Below are 27,815 nucleotides of genomic sequence, written 5' to 3' on the forward strand. Positions count from 1 at the left end.
TGCTCAGACAGGGTGCCACCAAGCTCCACGTGGGCAGGCGCAGAGGGGAAGCCACCCAATCAGCTGGAGCGTGGCTCAGCCTCCACTGGGCTGAACGCCACAGCCAGCAGGCCAGGCAGCTTCTCCTCTGCGCCAGCCCACATAGAGCGTGGTGCACCCTGGCTGAGCGCCATGGCCAGCTGGCTGGGCAGCTGCTTCTCTTCCCTCCAGCCCGGCTGCCCAGGGCGGCTGCGCCTAGCTCCAGCTGTGAAAGCCACTGTCAGCTGGCTGGGGTGTTTCAGCCCTCCCAACCTCCCAGCTCCCACCATTCCTCGCATCTGCTCACCTGTGTTGTTGCTCAGTGAGTAGCTGCTCCTCAAATGAGGAAATCTAATGTAAATGTACTGCGCAGGTACACAGTTCAGAGAGGACTCAAGAGCTACTCTTAGAGCCCCTGAGATCTACCGGTAGCTCATGATCTACTGGTTGGTGACCGCAGATCTAGGGATTCCTCTCCATCCAACCAACACAGAACTAGCTCCAGCCCCCACCCAGTAACCTGGGAAATTCATACAACACCTCTCGGCGCTTCTGAAAGGCAATGCTTCCCCACTTGCTTACAAGCACAGAGTCTGAGTATAGAAAAGAAACCTTTAATAAAAGGGTAGGGAAGTAACGTGGCATTGATTTGGGAAAACACCACAAACAGAGTTCATAACCAAAGCCATGAGTAAATGTCCCAGCCCAAATAAGTTGGGCAATGTTCTTTTCCTCTCAGGTTGTTAAGTCCAGCAATGTAAATGTCCCCTTCACACATCTAACCCTTCTCTACACCTCACTCACAGTTGCTGCCCTTAGTCAGGGCAGACCCAGAGCTCAGAGGTACATCTGCAGAGTTCACCTCCCATACTAAGTGGAAAGGAGGTAGAAGGCATCTTACTCATGCTGCTGGTCACTCTCCATCCACCTGCCCGCTTCTCTCTGACACCACGCTGCTGGCCATTCGTTGCCCCTCACTGCTCCTGCTCTGCTGGCTGCTCATCACACCTCTCCATCAGTGCCTCGCTGACTGCTTGTCACATCTTCTGTTGGCGTGTGGTGGATTTGGCTCTAGGCTAAATCTAGTGATTTCAGCTCTCAGTGATTTCAGCTCTTGGCCCAAAGCACAGTCCAGCCACAAGAGATTCCAGTATCCACTGGAGTAAATGTAAATACTATGGAACCTTTCTTTAATTCTGTCATTGAAATAGTGGGGAGAAACAGGTTGAACTAGTCTTACAGCTCATTCCTGGAGGCCATGTAGCTTGCTAACGTGGAGTCCTCCTCTTCCCAGCTTAATCTTTTAGGACTCTGGGATGGGAACCTCTGTCCATCCAAGTGTATTTACACTGACCAGGTTTCTCCATTTGAACTGAGTTAAACACAGTCTAACTTTTCTGCATTCCCATAACAACTGCAAGCATTGGTGATCATATCTCACAATTCCTGTAGTTAGTATTAACACAATTTGTGACCCCACAACAGCCAGATTGGTTACAATGGGCAAAACATCGTTGTAACAGTTGAATAGCTAGCAGGCCTAAGCAAATTGAGTGAACTGTATTTACATGTATGTGCATGCTCAGAATCACATTCTTTAAACTGAGAGTTTGTGCCAGGTTAAGCACAGACTTTCTTTTGAATTCCCCCAATACTTACAGATATTGCAATTAATGTTAACATATTTTGTGATCCAACACCAGGCAAGGTGATTACAATGAGCAAAACACCATTGTGACAGCCTAATATCTAACACAGCTAAGTGGTAAACACGCCCAGGATTTCTTTCCCATTCCAACTGGCTGTAATGGAAGCATTGATTCACACCCTGCTTGCACACACTATCCAGATTCTCCAATCGGAAAAAGGGTTGAGACAAATATGAAAGAAAAATATCTATAATGAAGTTGTTCATATTCTTTAAAAAGCCACAAAAAATGTTGCTATATGAGTTCAATTTTCTCAAAAAGATTAAAATAGGAAACCCGAACAAAAATATTAAGTGTTGACCAGTGTTCCTTCTAAACTGCACAGCAGCACAACTTCACAGGTTCAGCCCCACCCAGTCAGAGACTGTGGGCTCTACACAGATCTGACTGACCGGGTGGGGCTGATTAATCACCTGCTACCATGCAGGTTAGAGGGAACACTGATGTTGCCTTATATAAGGAAGACTTGCACTGTAAGTCCATCATATTGAATAAACTAAAACTTCACTTTTAAGCAAGTAGAGTGAACATTTTTACCTGCTTTTTTCACTGTTTTGTTTGATCCTGATATTTCAAAGTGGCTAAAAAGGAGTCTAAACAAATTCACAAGTTCACTTATTCAGAATTTGATAATGGACATCATGCCTCTTACAATTTTAAGATTTCTGGAATTTTATCATAGATAAATAACAGCTATTAACCCAGAACAAGTGGTTTTATAGCTGCAATATGACTGATTAACATAACATGAATGTTCATAAAGAGTTCATTGGATTGCACAATGTAGCCTACACATTGCTGGAGGCATAGGCCCCAACTCCCTGGGTGCTCTGGGACTGGAGCACCCACAAGGAAAAATTAGCAGGTGATCAGCACCCACCAGTAGTAAGATACTGCCCTACCCCAAGTGCCTCTTGTCCTCTAAGGCCCTGCTGACCAACTCCTCCTGCTCCATACCAGCACCTACCATTCCAGAGCTGTTTTGTAGTGTTTGAGATGTTCCAGGAGGGAAGAGCAGGAACATAGCATGCTAAGGGGAGTTGGGAGTTTGGGGGAAGGAGTATAAAGATGCAGAGCAGGTGTAGAAAGAGGCAGGGCAGGGTGGAGAGGGGTCAAGCAACCCGAGCTAGAAGGAAAGCTGTCACCTATAGATGGAGGTAATCATATCAATAATAAAGATATATTGCATCTAAATGTGAGGATGAGCAACTCTCATTGCTACTAACATTATTATCAATTGTAGCAATCAAAATGAAACTGAAAGAAACTTATACAAGAACAAAGTTTTATTGTGTATTCACTGTTATGGCATGATAGGCATAAAATGCTCTATTTCAGGACATGATATATGAAGTGATTAGTATGTCACTAAACATCAGTGTCTTCTCTCCAACAAGTTGTATTTTATGCAGAAGTACTGGATTTGTATTCTGAAAATTACCTTGGAGTGTGTGCGAATTAGGAGGTTGTGAAAAACACAACAAATGATCCTGAAACAAAACTTCAAATAGATTTCATAATAGCTGACATAGAAAGTTTAACTTCCTTGTTGATATTGAATTATGTCAGAAAGTCTGCAACACGGTAGACAAGTATCAGAGGGATAGCTGTGTTAGTCTGAATTTGCAAAAGCGATGAGGAATCCTGTGGCACCTTATAGACTAACTGAAGTGTAGGAACATAAGCTTTCGTGGGCAAAGACCCACTTCGTCAGATGCATCTGACGAAGTGGGTCTTTGCCCACGAAAGCCTTATGCTCCTACACTTCAGTTAGTCTATAAGGTGCCACAGGACTCCTTGTCGCTTTAACACGGTAGACAGTATGTCCAAAATTCTTCAGGTATTAAACATTTCAGCAAAAAAGGACAATCTTTTGTGAAGATGACACTCAGTGTATCTGATTGGATTATTTTAAATAAAAGCTATAACTTTATCTGGGAGCATAGCCATCAAAAAAGTTTAAGTTGGAAATAACTGGAATACTTAAACATCCAAGAAGGAGAGAAATTGCCAAGGAAACGCAATAGGGATAGGGAACCCAGTTACCCAAATTCAGCAAAGGAATTTTAAAACTAAATCTGATTCAGAGAAATAGTCTTAAAATATCCCCTATTAAATCATAATTTGTAAAGAAAGGCTACAAGATTATTTAAAATCTTGAAATTTTCATAACAGCTTCAAATGTAACAGAAACACAGGTTTGAGATGTGCTTTAAAAGTCTCCCTGACATATTAATGACATCCAATTCCATTTAAAGATACTTTCCTAGTAGTGGAAGCTACACAACTAGAAAAGGAATCTCTCCATTTTTCCATTGCAGTAGACATTTTTTTATAATTTTACTAATAAGATTGTGTTCCATGCTAACACTGGAAATGCAGAAATAAACATTCACAACATTGTTTGAGTATGTAGCTAAAGGCATCATTTCCCAATGACAGTCCTGTGCTTAAATCCACAATTAAATGTTTAAAAAATTAATGTGCACTTTGCCAAAATCGTAGGGATTAAACTTTAAATAAAATGAGTTTAGCTATTGTAAGGAACGGAAAAACTTTAGCAGCTATACAAACTTGTTTGATCCCATGTAACTAAAAATTTATTTTTTTAAAGAGAGATTTTAAATAACCGAGACATGTAATTGTCTAATCACAAGTGCTACTTTCAGAAATTGTTGATTGGTGATTTATTTTAAAGCAAACAAAAGAGATCAAGCTGCACATCTCCTAGTTGTGAAATATATTCATGTTTGAAAGATGCCGTTTTTGCTGGTGTATATTAATGAAACTTGGTGTCATGTGATCTATTGGAGAAGTACAGATTATACCTCCCTGGTCTTGCACTCTCAGGGCCTGACCAGTCCTGAACCAGGGAATTTGCTGGATCAGGAGAGGTCAGTGCTGGCCCCTCTACCTCCAACAGCTGTGGGGTTCCGCTGTGGCAGCAACAAAGGTACTGTTGGAAGTGGGACAGAGGGGCGCTTGGAGAAAGAGGCAGGGTGGCTGTGAAGCCCAGTGGCCCAGGCCAAGAGCAAGGCCCTGCAGCTAGCAAGCAGAGCCCCGGAGCTGCCAGGCTGCACTCTCAGCCATCGGCTGTGGGGCACCACTCCTAGCCACCAGCTGTGGGCTATCGGTCCCAGAGCTGTGCTCCCAGCTAAGGCCATAAGACTCTGCAGTTGCCTTGCATCTTCTCTCGAGCACCTCCCATCCCTGCTTCTTGCCCTCTCTGAACTTGAACACTGCAGATCAGCTATTTGAAGCACTCTGGAAGGTCTGGGAATATGCGGGAGGTGTTATTGAGCTTAGGGCCCTCTCATGTTTTCCCATGAGTGCTCCAGCCCCAGAGCACCTATGGATGTCAGATCTCAAATGTTGCCAGAAGGAAGAAGTTTGGATTATAAAGATTCACCCTGTAATGCATATTTATGTAATTTTAGGGACTGATCCTGTGAGATGCTTAAAATTCTCAATGCATACAAATGTCAACAAGAGTATTTTATACCTCATAGGAAGAGGCCAACACTTCATACTTCACAGGAACTTAATCCTGCTCCAAGTTCTTGGGTACAGAGGGCTCTCACAGAGAGAAAATGCTGAGGTTCCAATGAGAGGAAGGAGAGGAATCCACAAACTTATGCAGAGAGTCTGCATCTTCTGTGTTGCATAGTACAAAACTTCACAAAGCTCCTGATATATGTGATAAATAATTCACCACTACAAGGAGCCTCCAGTCCCCCCACTGTCTTTGGAGAGGAAGAACAAAGGGTTTGGAGATTGTTAGTATATAGGCTTGTTTGTCAGCCTGAGATAGAATTTTGGGTTTGACTTTTTGATACTTTTATATTTTATACTGGTGTGTGAACAAAGAACACACTCTCTGTGTTGCTTCTTTCTGTCCAGATGAGTTTGTTATAATGGGAAGAGATAAGAAATAGAACTAAACTGTTACAGGGTATGGTGGGAGTATAATATATGAGCATACACTGAAAGGCTGCCTGGCTCCTTTTTCAAGTCAAGGTAAAACAACTAGTTAGGAGGGGAGGAGGGATATAGGGGGTGGCATGAAAAACACTAAAACTCAAACAAAATCATGGCCTTGACCAGAGCACAGCTTTACTCCTTACCCTTGCCATGGGATACAAAAGTGACTGGACTCACAAAATGGAATATGACCATAAGTGTAAGGGGTAGAACTAGGGGTATCCACTGCAGGTGTGTTTGGGCCTGCTAAGAAGAAGAGGGAATGGGGAATGGAAACACAGGCAAGGCTCTGCAGCAGCAGAGCTGGGAAAGGGGACACAGGTTAAAAGCTTTGCAGTGTAAGAGCTGAGAAGCATAAGTTCTGTGGCATCAGAGCTGAGAATAGAACACTGGGACACGCACTCTGCCTGCCTGTAGAGCTTTGGATATGTTTGCTTGGAACCAGATTCAATAAACATCACATTGCCTGCATTTCAGACTTCTGGTCTTTTGTGTTCTGTCTGCATGACAAGAACTGGGGAGGAGGTAAAATAAAAGCCCTTTAACAGAGATTACAAAATAACTGCCTTGAAATTGTTTGGACCCTACTCCATAACCTGGGCTGTTCCTCAGGACTGCTGTTTCCCACGTCCCTGCAGAGATTCTCATCAGCCAGATGGGTTACTCATGCTGGGGTCTAGGTGAAGGTCAGACTACATGGCCTTCTCAAAAGCTTCCATGATGAAGAAGTGCTGGGTTTGTACAAAAGTCTGTAACACATAAATTTAAATTATTCACTAGAGTTTGCTCAGTGCTTAAGAAACAATTTAATCCAAATTTAGAACAAATTTAGATCTTTTGTCTGATTGCAAATTGTTCATCAGTGATTATGAAGTGTATAAATCTGGTCATTATCAGAAATTACCCAGTGTATATGTTTTGTGAACATGTGAGCTCATCATAGTGAGTATTCAGTTGTGGATTAATTATTTAAGATTGGTAGATGGCCAGGTGATATTGCTTCAGGTACAGATACTTGGCTGCTGTTGTATACTGGGTTGTAGATATAGATCTTGTTGTTATGGTAATTGAGTAGGTCACGGGGGTCAGCCCAGCTAGTCTGGGCTTGTTCTGGTGAGTTCTGTACTATGCAATAAAATGGACATTTGCACCTACTCCAGCTCTCTGCCTTTCCACTGATTTCTTCCTATACTCTGAAACTCCCCACGACATAACAAGTGGCGACGAGGATGGGATACCTGTGCTGCCTCCAGCAACAAAAGAAGTAGAAGTCAATTTAAGAAAACAAACTCTTTCTGGCTGTTCTGGAAGGTGGGGGTAAGAACTGACTGCTACCCTGTGCAAACTGAAACTAAGATCAAGGAGCCCAGAGACTGGAAAAGAAAAAAAAAGGGGGGGAGTGCAGCAGCCATGGCTACGCTTACAGGGCCACTGGGACCTTTTGAGGAGACTGTAGAGCAATGGCACGTATATACTGAGCGTTTTGAACTTTTTGTTATTGCAAATGACATTAAAGAAGAGAAGAAGGTGCCAATATTTTTAAGTGTTGTAGAGGCAGTTTGCTGTTCCCTGTTAAGCCAGAGACCAAATCTTACAGTGACATTGTGGAAATCCAGGGGTCACATTATGCTCCAAAACCACTGGTAATTGCAGAAAGGTACAGGTTCCATAGCAGAGACCAAAAAGAAAGTGAAACCATTATACAATTTGTAGCCAATTTGAAAAAGCTTGCTGAACACTGTGAATTTAAGGAGATGTTAAATGATGCCATACGTGACAGGTTAGTGTGTGGCCTGCACAGTGAAGCTATACGGAGGCGTCTGTTAACAGAAGCTCAGCTCTCCTTACAGAAGGCCATTGATATTGCGGTCTCCCTGGAACTGGCCACACAGAGGCACAATACCTTAGTGCACCCCCTGGGGTGCATAAAATGTCCCAAGAACCTACTCACAAAACAGTGGGGAGCCAGGAATGTTACCGTTGTGGTAAGACAGGTCACCATGACGCAGAATGCTGGTGTAAGAACCTAGTGTGTCGACAGTGTGGAAAAAAAGGACACATTGAGCGTGCCTGTAAACAAAAGAAAAAGAGGCCTGTGGCCTGGCGGAACAAAAACGAAAATCTGCATACCATCGAGCAGATGCCTGATGATCAAAGCGACACCTTGTCTGAAGAAGAAGTGCCCTGCTATATTTTGTCTTTGAAAGGGGGCTCCCATGAATACTGGGTAATCCCACTGTTGGATGGCAAACCGGTACGCATGGAAGTGGACACTGGTGCAGCAGTTTCATTGGTCTCAGACTCGGTGTATAAGGAAAAGTTGAAGCATCTTCCACTTAAGGCAACAAAGATCATTCTGAAGACATATACAGGAGAAGCAGTACCCCTATTGGGCACTACTGATGTTAAGGTGGAACTAAATGGACGGACTGCAGAATTACCACTGTTTGTGGTGAAAGGCCATTACCCAGCCTTAATGGGGAGATCATGGCTTAGGAAGATCCCACTGGACTGGGCAGAAGTGCACCGGATGGCTAAAGAAGAAACAGGTCTGACTGATATATTAAAGAGACATGCTGCTGTTTTTGGAGAGGATCTGGGAAGTATGAGGGGAATCACCGTGAAACTGAACATTAAACCTGGTAGCCAACCAAAATATCTGAAGGCCAGAACTGTGCCATATGCTATCAGACCAAAAGTTGAAGCAGACCTGGAGCGCCTAGTCAAAAATGGAGTCCTAATACCAGTTACCCATAGTCCATGGGCAACTCCAATAGTTCCAATATTGAAGAAAGATGGTTCTATTCGGATTTGTGGGGATTTTAAGGTCACTGTTAACCCTGTTTTACGTGCAGAGCAATACCCCTTTCCTCGCATCGATGACATCTTTGCGGGCCTGGCTGGGGGACAAAGGTTCAGCAAGATTGATCTGAGTCAAGTATATTTACAGATGCAAGTTGAGGAGGAATCCCAAGAGCTGTTGACTATTGTGACTCATAAAGGGCTTTATCGTTACTGCCGCTTACCCTTTGGAATAACTTCTGCTCCAGCCTTGTTCCAGAGAGCTATGGACCAGATCTTGTGTGGCTTGCCAGGAGTTCAGTGCTATCTTGACGACATCCTGGTCACGGGTGGGAATGAGGAGGATCACCTTAAGAACTTAGAGGCTACCCTACAAAGACTGGAAGAGTATGGCCTTCGAGTCCGTAAAGATAAGTGTGCATTCTTTCAGCCCTCTGTTGAATATTTGGGACACATCATTGATGCTACTGGTCTTCATAAGTCCCCTTCAAAAGCTAAGGCTATTGTGGAAGCTCCACCCCCTCAAAATGTTAGTCAACTTCACTCATTTCTAGGATTATTGAACTATTATGGAAGGTTTATTTCACAGCTAGCCACACTATTAAAACCACTTTGCGAGCTCCTTGGCCAGAACAAGGTCTGGATGACTGTGATGTTGCATTTAACAAGGCTAAATGTGCATTGCTAAATGCAGAGGTCCTGACGCATTTTGATCCATCCTTACCTTTACAGTTGGCTTGTGATGCCTCCCCATATGGAGTGGGAGCGGTCTTGTCACATGTTATGCCCTCAGGAGAGGAGAAACCAATTGCTTTTGCTTCACGCACCTTAAGCACAGCTGAAACTAACTATGCACAAATTGAACGTGAAGCATTGGGAATCGTTTTTGGAATTCGGAAATTTCACCAGTACCTGTTTGGACGGAAGTTTACACTTCTCACTGACCATCGACCTCTGACGGCAATTTTTGGTCCACACTCAGGTATTCCGCCAATGGCTGCTAGTCGTATGCAACGATGGGCATTGTGGCTTTCAGGACACACATATGAGATCAGATATCGGAAAGCCACTCTATATGGCAATGCAGATGGTCTCTCTAGGCTGCCTTTGCCAGTCAAACATCAAGATAGTGGCCAGAAGGAAATCTTTTACTTTGAGCAGGTAGAGAACAGGCCCATCACTGCTGCACAAGTTAAGAGAGCAACTCGTGTTGACCCAGTACTCTCCCAAGTAATAGAACTAGTGATGTGTGGAACATCTCTATGGAACTCTCAGGTCTCATCTGACCTTGTACCTTACATGTCCAGGAGAACGGAGTTATCAACCCATTCGGGGTGCTTGTTGTGGGGAATGTGTGTCATTATTCCAAAAATACTGAGACAACAGATGTTAGAGCAACTGCATTCAGGTCACTGTGGAATGGTGCGCATGAAAGAAATTGCACGAAGCTATTTTTGGTGGCCTGGTTTGGACAGTGACATTGAAAAGAAGGCAAGAGCTTGTATTTCTTGCCAGGGTGTGAGGAATGCACCTCAATTGGCACCTCTGCACCCATGGGACTGGCCTGAAAAACCATGGCAACGTATTCATGTTGATTTTGCTGGCCCATTTGAAGGTAACATGTTTTTGGTGGTGGTAGATGCTCATTCCAAATGGCCAGAAGTCTGTATAATGCCTTCCACTACTGCTGAGAGTACTATCCAAAAATTACAGGAAATCTTCTGTCATTTGGGTATGCCTGAACAACTTGTGAGTGACAACGGTCCACAGTTTGTGTCTCAGGAGTTTGGAAATTTTATGAAAGCAAACGGGATCCATCACATCACTTCAGCACCGTATCACCCGGCCACAAATGGATTGGCTGAAAGGTTTGTCCAGACAATGAAACAAGCTTTGAAATCGGTTAGAGGACATTCACTCATACAAAAGAGTCTGGACACCTTCTTACTATCCTACAGAAACACTCCTCACGCTACAACCAAAGTGTCCCTGGCTTTTCTAATGATGGGACGTCAGCTACGCACGTGCTTTGATTTGCTGAAACCTTCAGAACCACGACAAATTGTGCAACGTCAGCAGGAAGGTCAAGTCATCAGGCATGCATCCAGAGCAAAAGACCGAACCTTTAGTCCTGGACAGACAGTTTTGGCTCAGAACTATGCTCCTGGAGCTAAATGGGTCCCTGCCACTATTATTGCTCAAACAGGACCTGTTTCCTATACTGTCCGGACTGCGAAAGATCTCATCTGGCAGCGGCATGTAGATCAGTTATTGACAGGTTATTCCTGCCCCCGAGGCACATCTCCAGTTGAGTTGCCTGTCCTTCCCACTGCTGGTGAGCTACCGTGTCAAGAATTACCTGCTCCTGACTCTCCTCCTCCATCACCACCAGCGGCGAACAATAACCTCCTCCCTGAGCAGGCTGATCCAACAGCCTCACCTGTTCACACTTCAAGTTCCCAGCCCAGTGTCAGGCCAGCACCCATAACATCTTCGGGTGCGAGAACGCCGGATGCCCGCCGTAATCCACCTAGAGAAAGGAGGCCTCCTCAACGGCTGGACCTTTAGTTGAGATTAACTCACAGATGGGGCAAAATAATCCCCAGGGTTAGCTGGGAACTTGAGGCGTTCTACCCTCATTTCATAGTTAGTTTTTGTTTTCTTAAAGGGACGTTTTTATTAAGGGGGGAGGAATATGTTGTATATTGGGTTGTAGATATAGATCTTGTTGTTATGGTAACTGAGTAGGTCACTGGGGTCAGCCCAGCTAGTCTGGGCTTGTTCTGGTGAGTTCTGTGCTATGCAATAAAATGGACACTTGCACCTACTCCAGCTCTCTGCCTTTCCACTGATTTCTTCCTATACTCTGAAACTCCCCACGACATAACAGCTGCAAAGACAAAATTCACTTTCCACAGCTATATGTAAAATAAAAGAAACAAAATATGGTGCAAACATACCTAACGAGAAACACTAAACAGTATTCTAGATCGCTAGATTATGTCTCTCCTCACTCTGTGGTCACATCTGTTACTGAAATACTAACATGGCTGGGCTAGCGCATCACGTCTATAAGGCAAACAATCTGCATTCTAACAAATTGTCCATATAAAAATGACCATGACAGGTGGAGCCATAATGATCCTAGAGTTCTCTATGGCTGCATGAAGGTTACATTGGCTTCTAAGTTTTATTTTAAAGAGAGAAAAAAAATGCCTATGCATATTTCTGGCTGTGACAAAAGTGTGTTCAAAGGCTGTCACCTGATTATATGTGCAGAGTGTTGTACTTGATTATCATAGAATACTCATTGTTGTTCACCATGTTCTGTAACATTCACAGAGTAGTTTAAATGATAAATGTGGTTAATTGAGTTAAATAAAGGTGAAGTGAAAACCTAAATTTCTTAATTTCCTACATATTCAAATCTAATGAGTGTGAGTAAAGACAACTAAAGTGAATAGTTTCAAATGCTAATGTGAGTTAGGGTTCCAAGATTTGGCCCTTTATAGCACGGTAGAATAATGTTGTTTCCTCTGCATCTGTTAATAGTCCTCCGCTTGAACAAAATGTTTGTGCAAGAGCTATTTCATTGCATATTTAAAACAACCATATAAGTTGCTTAACATTGGAAAATTAATGTTAAAATGTCAAAGTTGTTCACAAACTATTTTATTTCTTTCTTTCCAGAGGACTGTTTAGATCCCACATGCTCTGGCCATGGCGTCTGTGTTCAAGGGGAATGTCACTGCTCCACAGGATGGGGAGGCATAAACTGTGAGACATCTCTTCCTATATGTCAAGAGCAGTGCTCAGGCCATGGGACTTTCCTTGTGGATACCGGCATCTGTAGCTGTGAGCCTAAGTGGACAGGGTCAGACTGTTCAACAGGTATAGTTAAGGCTATGAAATTCTTGTGTTTTCTATTCAGTTTCTATTAGAAATATAACTACACCATGTTAAAAAAACAATTTAAACAATCCATAATGACACTTTGTGAAGTGTGACAATGGTCAGAAGGAGTCCTGACCAGTACGTGGTGATGAAGGGCTTAAAATCAGGTAGCTAGAAAAGGTCTTGGCTAGGTGGCCAGGAGAACCATTAGAGAAAGAGTGTTGAAATTTGAATTGGATATAGATTCCTTGCCTGCTTTCTTTGTGTGGGAAAGATAATTCAGGAGTTGAGACGCACCGAATGATTTAAACCCAGGCAGGACTACTTTGTCTCCACGGAATTTGGGTCATGGGAGTGGACTAAACAAAGAGAAAATTGGAAGTATGTAAAGGGAAAAATTAATCCAGTCACATTCAGGGTAATTTTTCTTTATTTTGTGGTTTGGTTTTGAAGGCTCTATGTGAATCTATGCCTCCCCTCCCCATTTACTACCTTACATAGTGCCCAGAGACTTTCTCTGTGTTTTAATTTGTTTTCCTTAGATGCTCTGTAGCATTTAGCAACCAAGTATGCTTTATCAAGTTTATCTTTTGTTTTGTAATAAAAATCACTTTTCTTAAGGTGATGATTTGATTATTGTGTCCTGGAAGGTCTGTCTGTCTATGTATAGCTGCAAGTTTCAGACTGAGGGGTCAGCTACCAGAGACCGCAGCTTGTTTTTCTCTTTTCTTTTTTCAAGCTCTTTGAGGCAAACGAGCTTGGGGTACCCCTGCGGGTGGTTTCAAGTGTTCACCCCTGGTTTTTAGAGATAAAGTAGCACTTGATGGTGGCAGCGATTCCCCAAAATCTGTGTGTTATGATTCTGGGAGGAAGTTTTTTGTAACCAGAGCCTGTAGAGGCAAGGTTTTGAAGTTCTCTTGTGGGCCCCCACCTTCTGCCATCAGAGTGCTGGAGTGGGGAACTGCCCTTACAGATGTGAATATGAAAATTATTTTGGCAGCTCCTGGTTTTCATGTTTGCATGTTGAAAGGATAAAGTAGGTTGTTTTCCTGTGACAACTATTGTGATTACATGATGGTACAATGACTAGAGAGCACTAGTCCTGTAAGGATGTGCTTAGATTTTCAGAAAGCCTTTGACAAGGTCCCTCACCAAAGGCTCTTGTGTAAATTACATGGCCATGGGATAAGAGGGAAGGTCCTTTCTTGGATTGAGAACTGGTTAAAAGACAGGAAACAAAGGTTAGGAATAAATGGTAAATTTTCAAAATGGAAAGGGGTAACTAGTGGTGTCTCCCAAGGGTCAGTCCTGGGACCAATCCTTTTCAATTTATTCATAAATGATCTGGAGAAAAGAGTAGTGAGGTGGTAAAGTTTGCAGATGATACCAAACTGTTTAGGATAGTCAAGACAGAAGCAGACTGTGAGGGACTCCAAAAAGATCTCACCAAACTCAGTGACTGGGCAACAAAATGGCAAATGAAATTTAATGTGGATAACTGTAAAGTAATGCACATCGGGAAAAATAACCCCAACTATACGTACAGTATGATGGGGGCTAATTTGTACAAAAGAATTCTGGTTCAGTATGTGGGCACTTTTGCACAGAATCTCCAAAAAATTAATGTCTGTGATGTCAGTGGGTCTCATTGCATGGACAATTGGACATTAAGCAGGGAAATATGATAAACACTATTGAATAGTTCTAAGAAAGATACTGCAGTTGTGTTTGTTGGAGAACTTGATTTTTCTTGTTTGTTGCTTCCAAATTTATTTCAATGCATTTCATAGAATCATAGGGTTGGAAGAGACCTCAGGAGGTCATCAAGTCCAACCGCCTGCTAAAAACAGGACCAACCCCAACTAAATCATTCCAGCCAGGGCTTTGTCAAGCTTGGACTTAAAAATGTCTTGGGATGGAGATTCTACCACCTCCCTAGGTAACCCATTTGTGCGAGCTAATGTTTTTCTTTCTTGCTTGCTTCTACTAAGAATAGGGAAACACCTCCTTCCCTCTTCACCTTCTTATTACTTGCCAAGGTGTGATGGTTCAGGGAACATTATATTAAAGGTAGATATTGGCTCACTGTTTCTTCCCAGGATCAATGCTTATTAGTGCATACTGGGATCAACACTTGATTTTAGTGAGAAAGGAAAGTATCAGAAGAGGACGTTATAAATCCTGTACTATCAGTGGATCAGGCAGCTTAGGACACTTTAATTTTTCCTAGTATCTTGTATTTCAGGTGAGAGATGCAAGATAATCTCTATCAGTAGATGGAAACTATTTGTAATTAGACTACAAGAATATAGGACCTCCAGTGAGCTGTTTTAGCAATTACTATGTTTCATAGCAAATATGAAAACATTTTCAAAACACTGTAGGTCAGGGCTACTCAACACACGGTCCGTGGGCCGCATGCAGCCCACAGCCTGTTTGACTGTGGTTCGTGGTGCAGTTTGGGTTTATGAGGGACTCAACATGCGTCCCGCAAGTGGGATCCTTTGAACATGGCCTCCACTGGGAACATGCTCCACAATGGCGAGTCAATAGAATGGCCTTCTGTTGATATGTGTTTTAGTAGTTAAATTCTTGGACTGTCATTGCTCATTAAAAGTGCCGTCATATGGGTAGAAATCTAGTAAATATTGAATTTTATTAATATCAGCAGAATGGGGCCTGTGTGTTGTGTAGTCTTGCCTTAAACTTTGCCTTCATGCCTGTCAGTGTAAAAGAAGCTATTTGCATATAGTTGAATATATATTTGCATGTATAAACAACCACACTTAAGTTGTGGTCCTCAGCATGTGCTGTGAGAATCATTGTGTCCCCCGAGGCTTCCAAACTTGAGTAGCCCTGCTGTAGGTAGTTATTTTTCAATTGTCATACTTCTAAATAGAAAATTAAAACTTATTGTTGAACCATAATTGATAGCAGTAGCAAAGGTGCATTATTTTGGATTAAATTGCTTCCCTGAGATCAGGGCAGGCCCGACCCATTCGTGTGCCCCGGGAGCGCGGCACCGCCCCTGGGAGTGCGATGCATGCGCAGCTCCACCCCTGGGTGCCCAGCGCATGTGTGGCCCCGCCCCCGGGTGCACGGCGCATGCGTGGCCCTGCGCCCGGCGCATGCATGGCGCCACCAAGGAGCATGCACGGTGCCGCCCCCTTCCGGCCTGGCAGCCCCGCATGGCGCTCCCTACAATGGGGCGCCCCGGCAGTAGCCCGGTTGGCCCGTACCTTGGGCCGGCTCTGCCTGAGATTGGATCTTCTTGTCCATGAGAAGTGGGGCTCAGTCATCTCTGCAGTATCCCACACCAATCTTGTCTGAATCTTGCAGAGGGCCGTGGGTTTGAGGTCTACACCAAGGGAGATGCAGCTTGCTGGTCAAGCTCTAAAGAGCTTCTTCAGAAGAGATGTGGGCCATGGAGGCAGCCATCAGCAAGAATGAAGGAGATTGGGGGGGTTAATCCCCTGAGACCTGTGCATATCCCTTAGGATCTGCCTAATTTGGAGGCAAAATCTGACATCTAATGGAATTATTCATACAGTAACAGATTTTAAAGCTAGGAGGAACTGTAGTGATCATGTAGTCTGAATTCCTGTATAACACCGGCCAAAGAATTTAACTTAGGCTAGGTACCTATTACCACTTACTATGATGTAAATTACACCAACCTCAGCATTGAAGTGAACAGTGCTATGCCAGCAGGAGAATATCTCCCACCAGCATAGTTACTGCTACTTGCAGGGGCTGGAGTAAGTTAGTTGATGGGAGAATTCTTGCCCATCTGTTTAGACTGTCTGCATTTGTAGCGCTACAGCTGTGCTACTGTGAAACTCTGTGGTGCAGCCATAGCCTCAGTAATTTGTGCATCAGGCCTATGATTTCTGCCTGAGCTGGTAGAAAGTTATCTAGTCTTAACTTACACTACAAATGATGGATAACATCCATTGTTACACAAAGCCAAACGTTAATGATCCTCCCTGTTATTTTTGTTATGAATTTGGACTTCATTATATATGAAAGATTTCCTTTCCCCGAATCCTCCTCCATAGGTTTAGGTGGGATATAATCTGGGTATGCTAGCATTTGAAAACTCGTCACATTATTTTCCAAATCAGAAATATATATTTATATAGAAACAGTGACAAGCGTTAGGATGAAACTTTAAGCATACTTTAGCTGGGAAGGTGTAAAGGCAATATCTGTCTTTACAAAAAACTTGAATGGATCATACTTAAAAAGTTTCTACTGGCTTGCGAGAGAGTCTCTATAGTTACAGTGGAGAGTACCACTAGAGCCAGTAGTCCCTTATTAAGAGTTGACAATTAAATTTTATAAAAATGAGATAGTCAAACCAATATACTCCCACACTTAAGCAAACCCCAGAGAACTGGGATATATTTTTGGTATTCATTTCCCTCTCATTGCTGATTATGAAAATAACTTCAAAAGTTGTTTCACTAATCAATCCGATTCTCCTGATTGCTATATAAATCAATGTCACAAACCAGTGTTTACAGGAACAGAATCCTTTCTATTTGTTTTTGTTCAGCTAGACCTTTTGAAAATATAATTATTATACAAGTGCTATGCTTACATTCTGTTTTTTCTTCATCCAAAACACTAGCCTGTAAGAACACTCTAATTGTAAAATAAGCATTAAAAAGTCAAGAAAAGACAAAATTAAAACTGCACGTATAACTTTTACTTCTGTCACGTTAGGGGTATGCTTTACAATATAGTTTTTGTTCTTTGTCACTGTTAGTGCATCTAGACTACATTCTCTGTCAAAAGAGGAATGTAAATGAAGGAAATCGAAAATGCAAATGAAGTGCAGATTTACAAATCTCATGCTTCATTTGCATAATCACGTTTGATAATTTTTTCGAAAAAGGTTTTTTCAGAAAAAAAGCAGTCTAGACGTGGTTCTTTCAAAAAAACTCCCATTTTCGAAAGAACCCTGTAAACCTCATTTTTTCAGGACTAAGGCTTCATTCAGAAAAGGTTTTTTTTTCCAAAAGAACCACGTCTAGACTGCTTTTAAAAAAAAAAAAAAAAAAAACTTTTTCAAAAAAGCGATTGGATGTGATTATGCAAATGAAGTGCGAGATTTGTAAATCTGCACTTCACCTGCATTTTCGATTTCCTTCATTTACATTCCTCTTTCGAAAGAGGAATGTAGTCTAGACGCACCCTGAATATTTTTTTACATTCATTAGGCCTAGTCATGTAAACAGTTAATCTGAGATGTATGGCTGCTCCTTGGTGGACCAAGAATCCTTGTGTCTTCAGTAGGACTATGTTCAAGAGTAAATGTTAGTGAAATGAGCCCATGGATATAGCCAACACTGAACTCTGGCAGAACTGACTGAAATGAGAAGAGGAGGCTAGTAATAAAGAAGGAAATGTATATTTATACAGTAATTGATGAAGTATATAAGAGTTGAATCTTAGAATCTTAGAGTCATAGAACTGGAAGAACCCTCAAGAGGTCATCAATTCCAGTCTCCTGCATTCACGGCTTGACCAGACACCATCTAGACCATCCTTGAAAAATGTTTGTCTATTCTGCTCTAAAAAATCTCCTGTGCTGGAGATTCCACAACTTCCCTAGTCAGTTTATTCCAGTGCTTAACCGCCCTGAAAGTTAGGACATGTTTCCTAATGTCCAACCTAAATATCCATTGCTGCAATTTAAGCCCATTGCGACTTGTCCTATCATCCTAGGTTAAGGGGAATAATTTTTCTCCCTCTTCCTTGTAACAACCTTTTTAGATTTGAATGCCACCAAGAAAATGCTAAGAGTGTCAGAACTGTTGCTCCTGAGCAGGCCTGCATCCTTTAATGGAGCCAAATCTTGCTTCACCATTTTCCTCTGATTCACGAGAAATGTTCCCCATCAAAAGAGACAAAGCCATGATCATTATTATAGTATGCAACTGGCCATGACCCTTTTGGTTGACAGGTCTCTTACAGATGTCCATTCAGATTCTGATCCAGCTACAAGACTGACCAGGCATAATCATACAGCACCACATCCAAGTACTTCATCCAGGCCCAGAGCCATTGCATCTGACAGTGTGACTCTTGTCTCTGTAAGTACCACAGACAGATGCTGCTCACTGTGGATCCAGGAATTCCTGATATATACCAGGGAAATATCTACCAGAAGGATGTATTCATCTAGGTGGAGTAGGATCTTGACATGGCAGCCCAACATTGTCTGCTCCCAACCCAGGTCTCAGTACTGAAGATACTTAACTATTTCATTGCATTTATTACAGGCCAGTCTGTCATTCAGCTCTGTTAAAGTCCAGCTTATGGAGCTCTCAGTTTGTCATCTGCCTTTACAGTCATGTTTGGTCTTTTCTCAGATCACAGTATCAAATTTCTCAAAAGATTATTTACCCTACTTACCCACAAAAATTAATGAAGTGGCCCCCCTGTGAAAATTATTGCCCACCCCTGCTATAGGGTAAGCAACTATTCTTCTTTGAGGAGTGTCCCTGTGAGTGTTCTACCTTAGGTGTCTGGGGCACCACTGCACCTCTAGTTGGAGATTTTAGGTAGCAGTACCCTTCAGTAGGCTGTGCACATGAAGCATACACAGCCAGTCATCCCTTTAGTTCTTTGTCTGACACCTCTGGCATCAGCCAGAACCGCAGTTGTTCTCTAATCATTTTCAAATGTTTTCAATATTTTTCACAGATTCTCATTATAGTTAGCATACTGTAGTATAGTTTAATAGTTACTATGGTGCTGTGCATCCTGCTCACTGTACTAGCCAACCCCCTCTCATGGGGGGTAGGAAACCCCAGCTTTCCCCCCAGCCACTGGGGAGTGCCTGGCTGCAGCTGTGCCACCCTGAGTCCCTTCTCCCTCCCCCGCACCAACCCAGGTCCTTTCTCCTTCTCTCTCATCCTCCTCCCCTCCGCCAGCCCAGGTCCTTTCTCCCTCCTTCTTCCTCTCCCCCTTTCCCCCCCACTGGCCAAAACCCCTTCACCCTCCTCTCCCCCCACCCCGCCAGCCTGGGCCCTTTCCCCCTACCTTAGCCAGCCCCTGTTCCCCCCGCCCCCTCGGCTGTGGCATACACCAGGCCTGGCTCTAACCTCGGTGCTCTATGGCACTGCAGCCTGCTGATGTGAGGAAAGCAGCAGCATGGAAGGAGCTGTTCTGACCTTTTCCCATGCAGTCCCGCCTGCACTGCTCTCTGCCCCAGCCCTGCCCGCAGAGGCCAGGGCTGCCCATCTGCCCACTGGGACCAGAAGAGAAGGAGCAGATAGGCAAGTGTGGTGGCTCCCCTGGGTGGCTCGGGGGTGCTCCGGCAGCCGCTGGGGAGCGGGTGAGTCTCCACAAGGGCAGCTGGACTCCGGGCGGTCAGGCCCTGTGCTCCGGTTTCCCAAGAGCCTGGCAGCAGGGAAGCCCCCAGTACATGGTGCACGATACTGACTAGCCAAAGCACCCACCTCCGATCATGGGTACTGCTCCATAGTCATCTAAGGTGGATCACCCTGGGGACACTCCTCAAAGAAGGAGATTGTTATTCGCTTTATACAGTAACCAGGGCTGGCTCTAGGCACCAGCAAATCAAGCACTTGGCAATCCAGGGGCGGCATTTCCAGGTAAGCAGCTATCCCCGGCAATGCCCAGCCCTGCCCCGCTGATTTTAAATTAATACTCAGGAAGCCGGCGTGGAATCATTTAATCAGCATGCAGGGGCAGGGGAGCCAGTCAGGAAATGGCTTAACTGCGCCCTCATGAAAGGCACCAAAGGTGACCAGGAAAGCCACTGGCCCTGGCCACTGGCAGCCCCCTTCCCCTAGTCGCACCAATCCTGGGCTTTTCCAGCGAGGGACTGAGCAACACAGCAGGGGTGGGGCAGGCGAGGGGCTGGCCGAGACAGAAAGCAGCCCCTTGGGCAGAGGAATTCACTCCCACCCATGTGTCCTCGGTGGATTTTCTTGCGCCCCTTCTCCTCCCCTGGCTTTTAACGTTCTCCCACGGCACAGCCACCGAAAGCTTGAACCAAAGCCGCGCTGCCACCAGCGGGAAGGTGCAGGAAAAAGCAGGGTTCCCCCGCTCTGTAGCGCGATTAGACAAATGCGCAAGAGCGGGTGGGAAAGAGTAACCTTCTCCAGCCACGTTCCTAGGAGCGGCCCAAGGTGCTGGGTCAGTCCCTGGTTCAGGGGGGCTTTGGAGAGGGCGAGCGGAGACCAGCTCAGGAACGAAGCAGTGAAGCAAACAGATGATTCCCTCCACCCCCAACTAGACACACTGAGTTCAGGCTTGGGCCCTTTCCCAGGCCGTTTGTTTTGGGGGGTTTTCTTTGCCGAATCTCAAAAGGCTCCTTTGCATTTCCAGTTTTATTTCTCACACCTGCTTCTGCGGCTAGAAAACTGGGCCAGCCTGCAAGTGCCAGCCTTGAAAACATCACCATGCAGCCATTTCCCTGGCAGAACGGAAATCCGAGTTTACACGGAATCGGTTCCCTGCCATCGTGCTTTGGTACCTTGACCGAATAAGATTTTTTTTAACCTCTGCCAGTGGTTGTAGAAAGTCGAAAAAAGCCCCCCTTCTAATTGACTTTTTATTATCCCATATATATATATTCCTTATTTGATTGTACATTCAAATTTTTATTGTGCAAATGTATATAAAGACGGCTCTGCTGGCACATATTTTACAGAGAGGCCCTTGTGAGGAAGTTAAAACAAAACCGCTATTCCCTGTTCTTACCAACACAACCAAATTCCCTGGTGCATAGTCAAAAAAACAGTCCAAAAAAAAAACCCCCATTGCAAAGTGGGGAGGATGGCCAAAAAATTTTTTGGCTTAGGGTGGCAAAAAACCTAGAGCGGGCCCTGGCAGTAACGGTGGTTGTTCAAGATGGTAGTCCCTGTGAATGCTCCACCATCTGCCCTTCCTCTCCTCTGCTTTGGACATAATTGGTTTTTTTTCTGGGACAAAGAAGAAACTGAATGAATGGTTGGCTGTGTATGCATAGTAGTGGCACCATGCGTCTCGTCTGCATTGCGTGCCCAGCCTGCCAGAAGGCACTGCTATCTAAAATCTCTGATGAGAGGTGCAGCGGCATCCCAGATACCTAAGGTGGAGCACCTATAAGGACAATCATCTTGAAGAACCTCCATTGCTGCACAAGATGAGTAACATCCTTATACATCCTAATGACCTTAACCAGTGGTCATAGACAAGCTAGGAATTTTTTCTCATCTGTCTTGTAAGCTAATTTTTTGAAAAACAAATAATTCCTAAAACAATGAGAATTAAAGTCCTGTACCATTAGTCAGAATGTAAATGTGAGTGTTTTAGGTTCATAATTCTTTCCACATTATGAATTTCAATTCCTTTGTTCCTTCATTTTTGTCCCTGGGTTTTCTCTTTGTTCATCAGTCCTTTGGCAACCTCAATTGGGTGAAGACATAAAAGCTACAGGTTTTACCTTTCTTATAGTCATAATTTACTTATCCATTTGACTAGTGACATATACAGAGAGAAACATGGGGCTCAGATATCCATTTCCCATTTAATCTTTTCCAGATGTGCACGTAAAGCAGAAAAGTGCTAGTCTCTTTATGGTCAAAATCATTATAAACTTTTTTTGTGAAAAACTCCTTTCCTGAAAAGAGCCATTCTTGGGCTTTTCAAAGGCTCGAATGTTGTTCACCATATTGAATTATTATCGAGTTGTGGATATGTGTTAAAATCCATTGTGTTCAGCTCCCCACCATATGGCTCATCTGACCTGTGTGGTTTAGAGGTGTTGAACTGCACACTTGGCAAAATAATAAGAATTATTATGATTACTACTAATACTACGTAGCTCTTAGAACACCAACCAGCATAGAGCACTGATTCTAGTCCTATTAATGGATTATTTTTAGTGCCACCAACAAATTCCAAAATAACTGATGATTTTCTCTTTAATTATTTTAACTACCGTATAGTTTTTGGTCTGCATCTGCAGAGTCTGATCCAAAATTCTTTTAATCTTTCTGCTGAATGTTCTGGGACCAGATGCTGATACCCAGATAGACAGAAGTTCTTCACATGACTCAGCAATGACCCTTTTGGGGTCACTCAATGAAGCAGCAGCATCAACAATCCATGAAGAGATTCTCATCTAGTTCTGTGTCTGAGGGAATTAAGATATAATATGGGACCTTGAGACTAAGAAGCGGAAAATGGGGCCATGTGAAGAAAAATGGAAGGAAAATGCCAATCTCTTATTTATTCCTCTACATCATATTCCTGAGTGAAAGCAGGCCCAAAACTCCAGTATACCTTGTGTAATTCCACTGACTCCATCAGAGTTATTCCAGTTTTATACTAAGGGATCTGGGCCAATATGATTGGTAAAACAATAACGACTGCTATTTTTCATGAGTGCATGTATCCCAATGACAAGTAGATGTTATATATTTAGCATATCAGCTCTCCACTGGCAAAATTAATGACAATTTCACAAAGGGTAAAAATGGATTGTTGCCTCTTCTTTTCTATCTTTTGAAACATAGAGGATCTTTAAAACTGAAGTGCTTTGAAAAAATGCAAAATGTAATCATTGTAAATGATAATGTGCAAAGTAGAGTAATTTAAAAATAATTAGAAATATGCATTTTTAAAAGAAGTGCTTCAAAAGAAAATGAGTGAAGGCATAGTACAGCATATTAATGTAACTCAAGACATCTCAAATTGATTTCAAAATTAAATAAAAAACCTGCAACTTGAAAAAAGTAGGCAAAACCATTACATAGCAATCAAAAAACTCTTCAAATTTAGGAAATTGCAAGTTGTGGATGTCAGTCATTCTGATTTACTAAGGATAAAGGTATTCACCCAAAACACTACTTTGTAGTGAAAATACCCTTGAAACATTTTCCAGTATCTGAGGTAAACTGTCTCATACTTTTATAGCCTCTTTTTGCTCTTTTTCACTCAGCATTTTTATAGTGTTTCTTCTTTTAGCATATCCAAGAATCTTTTTGTTATGATCATTGCCAATTGTATGTTCTGTAGGGAAGACTTACATTCTTAATTTTGTCTAACTGTTCTCTTTAATTTCTGGGGAGTTGACCTATTACCATACTGCAAATTTAAAAGATGATTGAAGATTCTCTTGTTGTATATTGTTTGATACTGTATAAATATTCTTCTTACCGCTATAAGAACTGCAAGGGACTTTGAGAAGTCATTGAGTCCAGTCCCCTACTCTTAGGCAGGACCAAGCACTGTCTAAATCATCCTCGATATTTGTCTATCTAACCTGCTCTTAAATATCTCCAGAGATGAAGATTCCTTAGGCAATTTATTCCAATGTTTAACCACCCTGACTATTAGGAAGTTTTTCCTAATGTCCAACCTGCACCTTGCTGCAGTTTAAGCCCATTGCTTTTTCTCCTTCCTCCTTCTGACACCCTTTTAGATACTTGAAAAACACTATCATGTCCCTTCTTAGTCTTGTCCTTTCCAAACTAAACAAGACCAGTTCTTTCAATCTTCCCTCATAGCTCATGTTCTCTACACCTTTAATCATTCTTGTTGCTCTTCTCTGGACCATCTCCAGTTTCTCCAGATCTTTCTTAAAATGTGGTGCCTAAAACTGGACACAATATACCAATTGAGGCCTAATCAGTGAAGAGTGGAGCAGAAGAATAATGACTTCTTGTGTTTTGTTCACAACACTCCTATTAATGCATCCCAAAATCATGTTTACTTTTTGTGCAACAGTGTCACACAGTTGACTTATATTTAGCTTGTGGTCCACTATGACCCCTAGATCCCTTTCTGAAGTACTCCTTTCTAGACAGTCACTTCCCATTCTGTATGTGTGAAACTGATAGTTCCTTTCTAAGGGGAGTGCTTTTCATTTCTCCTTATTAAACTTCATCCTGTTTATCTCAGACCATTTCTCCAATTTGTCCAGATCATTTTGAATTATGACCCTATCCTCCAAAGCAGTTGCAACCCCGCCCAGCTTGGTATCATCTGCAAAGATGATATTTATTCAATGAAAAGAGCAAGCTATGTGACTCGTGTGATCTATGTTTCCTGTTGAAGAGTTTGTAAAAAGCCATCTTGTGAGTGAGAGTCCTTTTAAAATAATTAATAGCAGTAAATGATTGGAACGCTTAATTCAGTCCCTGGAGAAATTAAAATGTGAGAAATTTTGGCAACAAGAAACACAGAAATAAAATATAATAATAATTAATAATTAGCCCACTAGATGCAAAAACCAGCAAATGGAAGACCAGAATGAACCAAAACAACCTGATGGCATATATTGATTTATGTGGTAAGGAGAGGTTAGGGGTGTGAAAGAGACAATGAGACAACTGGAGAGTTAGTGTTGCATACCAACCCTTGTTTGATTCCTTGCTCCTTGGTAATACTTGAATGGGATGTGAAAAATATTGTCTCTTCTCCTCCCTTTTCCCTTTGAATCTTAGATTTTCCCTCTGTTCCTACAGTCCTCTTTCAACCATAACTGAAAATTTCTTCCTTTCAAAAGCTAATAATTGTGATGTGCTTTGTGGTAGCACTATGTCTGCTTCTATAGCCCTTACCTCCAGATGGTGCTGGATCTAATATAAAAGAAATCAAAGACAATGTTGAAGCATCTGACAGGATTTTGTTTCGGGATGACAGGGCCTTTTCACTTTTTCTCACAGTAAGCAAACAAATTAAACAAATCAACAGAGGCCAAGCAATTAATATAAATAGAGTCTGAGCTCCGCAGTAGTATCTGGTAGAATTGATCTCTCTAGAGCAGCCAGTGAGGCACCTGACATGGAACTGTGGAGAAGCTTTCATTGCCACTACCCATGCCATAATATGTAAGTAAATGGAGAGAAGACTTGAGTCTCTCCAACTTAATGCTCTGCAACAACAGAGAGGTCAAGAGCATCGTCTTGAAAACTGCAACTGGGAGTTATGAGAACTTGCATCCTAATACCAGGAGTAGGACTTGTATCCTGAGTACTCAGGAAACATTCATGGAAGCAGTTGTGAATCGTGGTATGGCAGCACTACCAAGACAATAGTAGTTATAACCCTCATACTCAGTTATTAAAATGTCCTGACTTGCTTTTCATCATGACTTCATCAGAATGCAAAGTAACATCTCGGCATAAAAATGACTTAATGTAACTTACACGAGCCAGTTCCTCAAGCACACACTGTGCCTAAGCAAGTAAGCAAAAATCTGTGGCTGCCTCTAGACTGGCATGATTTTGCGGAAATACTTTTAATGGAAATGTGTTTCCGTTAAAAGTATTTCCGCAAAAGAGCGTCTAGATTTGTACAGATGCTTTTGCACAAAAGCATTTGTGTCCGGTATAGACGCGCTTTTGCGCAAAAAAGCTCAGATGGCCATTTTAGCAAAAAATTAAGGTGCCTGTCTACACTGGCCCTCTTGCGTAAGTATTCTTGGACAAGCGGAATTATCCCTGAGCAGGAGCGTCAAAGTATTTGCGCAAGAAGCACTGAATTCTTACATTAGAACATCACTGCTCTTGTGCAAATTCAAGCGACCAGTGTAGACAGCTGTCAAGTCTAGACGCACCCTGTGTGTTTAGAGGGGCTTGTTCACTTAGTTAGATCTCTGGCAGGAGCTTGCTGTTCCAGTAGTTTCCAGAGAATTGCAGCGTTCTTTTCAATCAGGCCTTCTTAGTCATTGTCATTTTAAGCCTCATCTGACCTCAACAATAGCCACACACTTTGATTATTTTTGTCCTGACTGAAAATGTCCTTCATAAAAGCTAGTGACACAAAATGACCTCTCTTGCATTCAAAGGGTTTTTTCTCCTAGTCAGAATCCAATAAAGGAAATTTTTGTTTTATGAACAAAAAGCATTAAAATTTGGCTCAGCTAAGGAATTACAAGCACATTTTACTGAAACTTTTACTATACAATTCAATATAAGTTGATTGAACTATAAACTTGCCTCCTATAAACAATCAGCATGCTTAAATTTTGTATTTCCTTTGAAAATTAGTTTCTATACCATGCTGTGCACATGAAAGCATAAAGTCCCTTTTATGCTATGTTTTAATTTTCCTTAAGACATTGTGGTTTCAAAGTTATAATGTTCTCCTTTAGGATCATCTGACTAAAATTGTGTTGCACAAATCTTTCTAGAATAGAATTTTTTAAATATTTTATTTTAGTGGCACAATAAAATATAGGCTACAATAGACTATACAGGGAAATATTCTACAAAAGGTTAATTTGCCTCTGAAAATAGAAAATTGCTGTCTATCAGAAGGTTAAATGATGCAAGCTTCATGCACTTTTCTCCTGCATATTACTTTCTCTGGCTTGTTGATTACTTAGATAATTTCAAAAGTGACAATGCAAACAGTAGAATTCCTAGTTCTAGTACACAATAAAGATTTTTGGTGAAAAATGTAGCCCTAGTAACTCTTTTAAAAATGCAAAACCATATAAGTCAGTTATTATAGTAATGGAAATACATTTTAGTGGAGATGGTTCAAGGTCCCAAATAACATTATCCCGTTGTGCAACATATATTCATGTAAGCCCTAGTTACATGGCTTTGAAAGTCTTGACTATTTAAAAAATAGATAAATAGATAGATAGATAGATGTGTTTGTCTGTGAGTCTGTTCAAGAATGCCTCCTAAACTGTAAGAGGTAAGGTCACCAAATTTGGTATGCAGCTTCCTCTTCTCTTAACTTAAAGCAAGGTCAGAGTTTGGCTGTACCAGGACAACCGGAAGCCCCAGGAAAAGGACAGTTTCCCTTCTACACCCTTAATATGCAAAGGTAGGGGCTGCTGTTTGGAGGAATGCAATATAAGAGTGGTCACTGGGGACAGCAAGCCTGAAGGGAGAGCTGTCCTGCAAAGTGTTCACGGGGGGTAGCTGTACCACCAAGAGAGTGGTCAGCAGAGCTGAGGCACCACCATCTTGCCTGCTAGTGTAACCCACACACCTAGTGTGGTTACCATGCAGTGGCACCTAGACCATAGCAACAGTTAAGACCAAGAGACCTCTACAGCATGGGCTGGGAGCCAGCTGGCTTTTAGCTCAGAGGGTAGAGACTCCTATACTCTGCTTCAGAGGTTCTAGGTTCAAATCTACCTGGTGGTGGTTACAACAGCACACTGGTAAGTATTCTGCCTACCCCAAATCCTTTACCTCCCCCTGGCTCTTGCCACAATGCCAGAGGGAGAAAAAAAGGCCCCTGGCAGCTGTTGGGGACTAATGGGGGAGAGAACAAGCCCCTGGGGGTGGAGTCTGGGGGGAGCGAACAGGCCCCTGGTAGACTGAGTGGGACCCAGAGCTGGGGAGACAACAAGCCCCTGGCAGGCTGGGATGGGTGCGGTAGGGCAGACAACAGCAAGAGAACACTGGTCTGCTGAGG

The 27,815-nt window shown here is 42.7% G+C and overlaps 1 protein-coding gene across 5 annotated transcripts in view; it reads left to right on the plus strand.

Moving 5' to 3' along the window:
- TENM1 (teneurin transmembrane protein 1) overlaps nucleotides 1–27,815 on the plus strand; it is a 1,699,828-nt gene that overhangs the window by 1,489,885 nt on the left and 182,128 nt on the right. For all 5 annotated transcript variants that reach the window (XM_075940969.1, XM_075940972.1, XM_075940971.1 and 2 more), the window contains one exon: nucleotides 12,201–12,401. In XM_075940969.1, the coding sequence (XP_075797084.1) occupies nucleotides 12,201–12,401 (201 nt within the window). The remainder of the gene's footprint in view (nucleotides 1–12,200; nucleotides 12,402–27,815) is intronic.

This window comes from Pelodiscus sinensis, chromosome 13 (genome assembly GCF_049634645.1).
Source record: "Pelodiscus sinensis isolate JC-2024 chromosome 13, ASM4963464v1, whole genome shotgun sequence".
In the NCBI taxonomy this organism is placed as follows: domain Eukaryota; kingdom Metazoa; phylum Chordata; order Testudines; family Trionychidae; genus Pelodiscus; species Pelodiscus sinensis.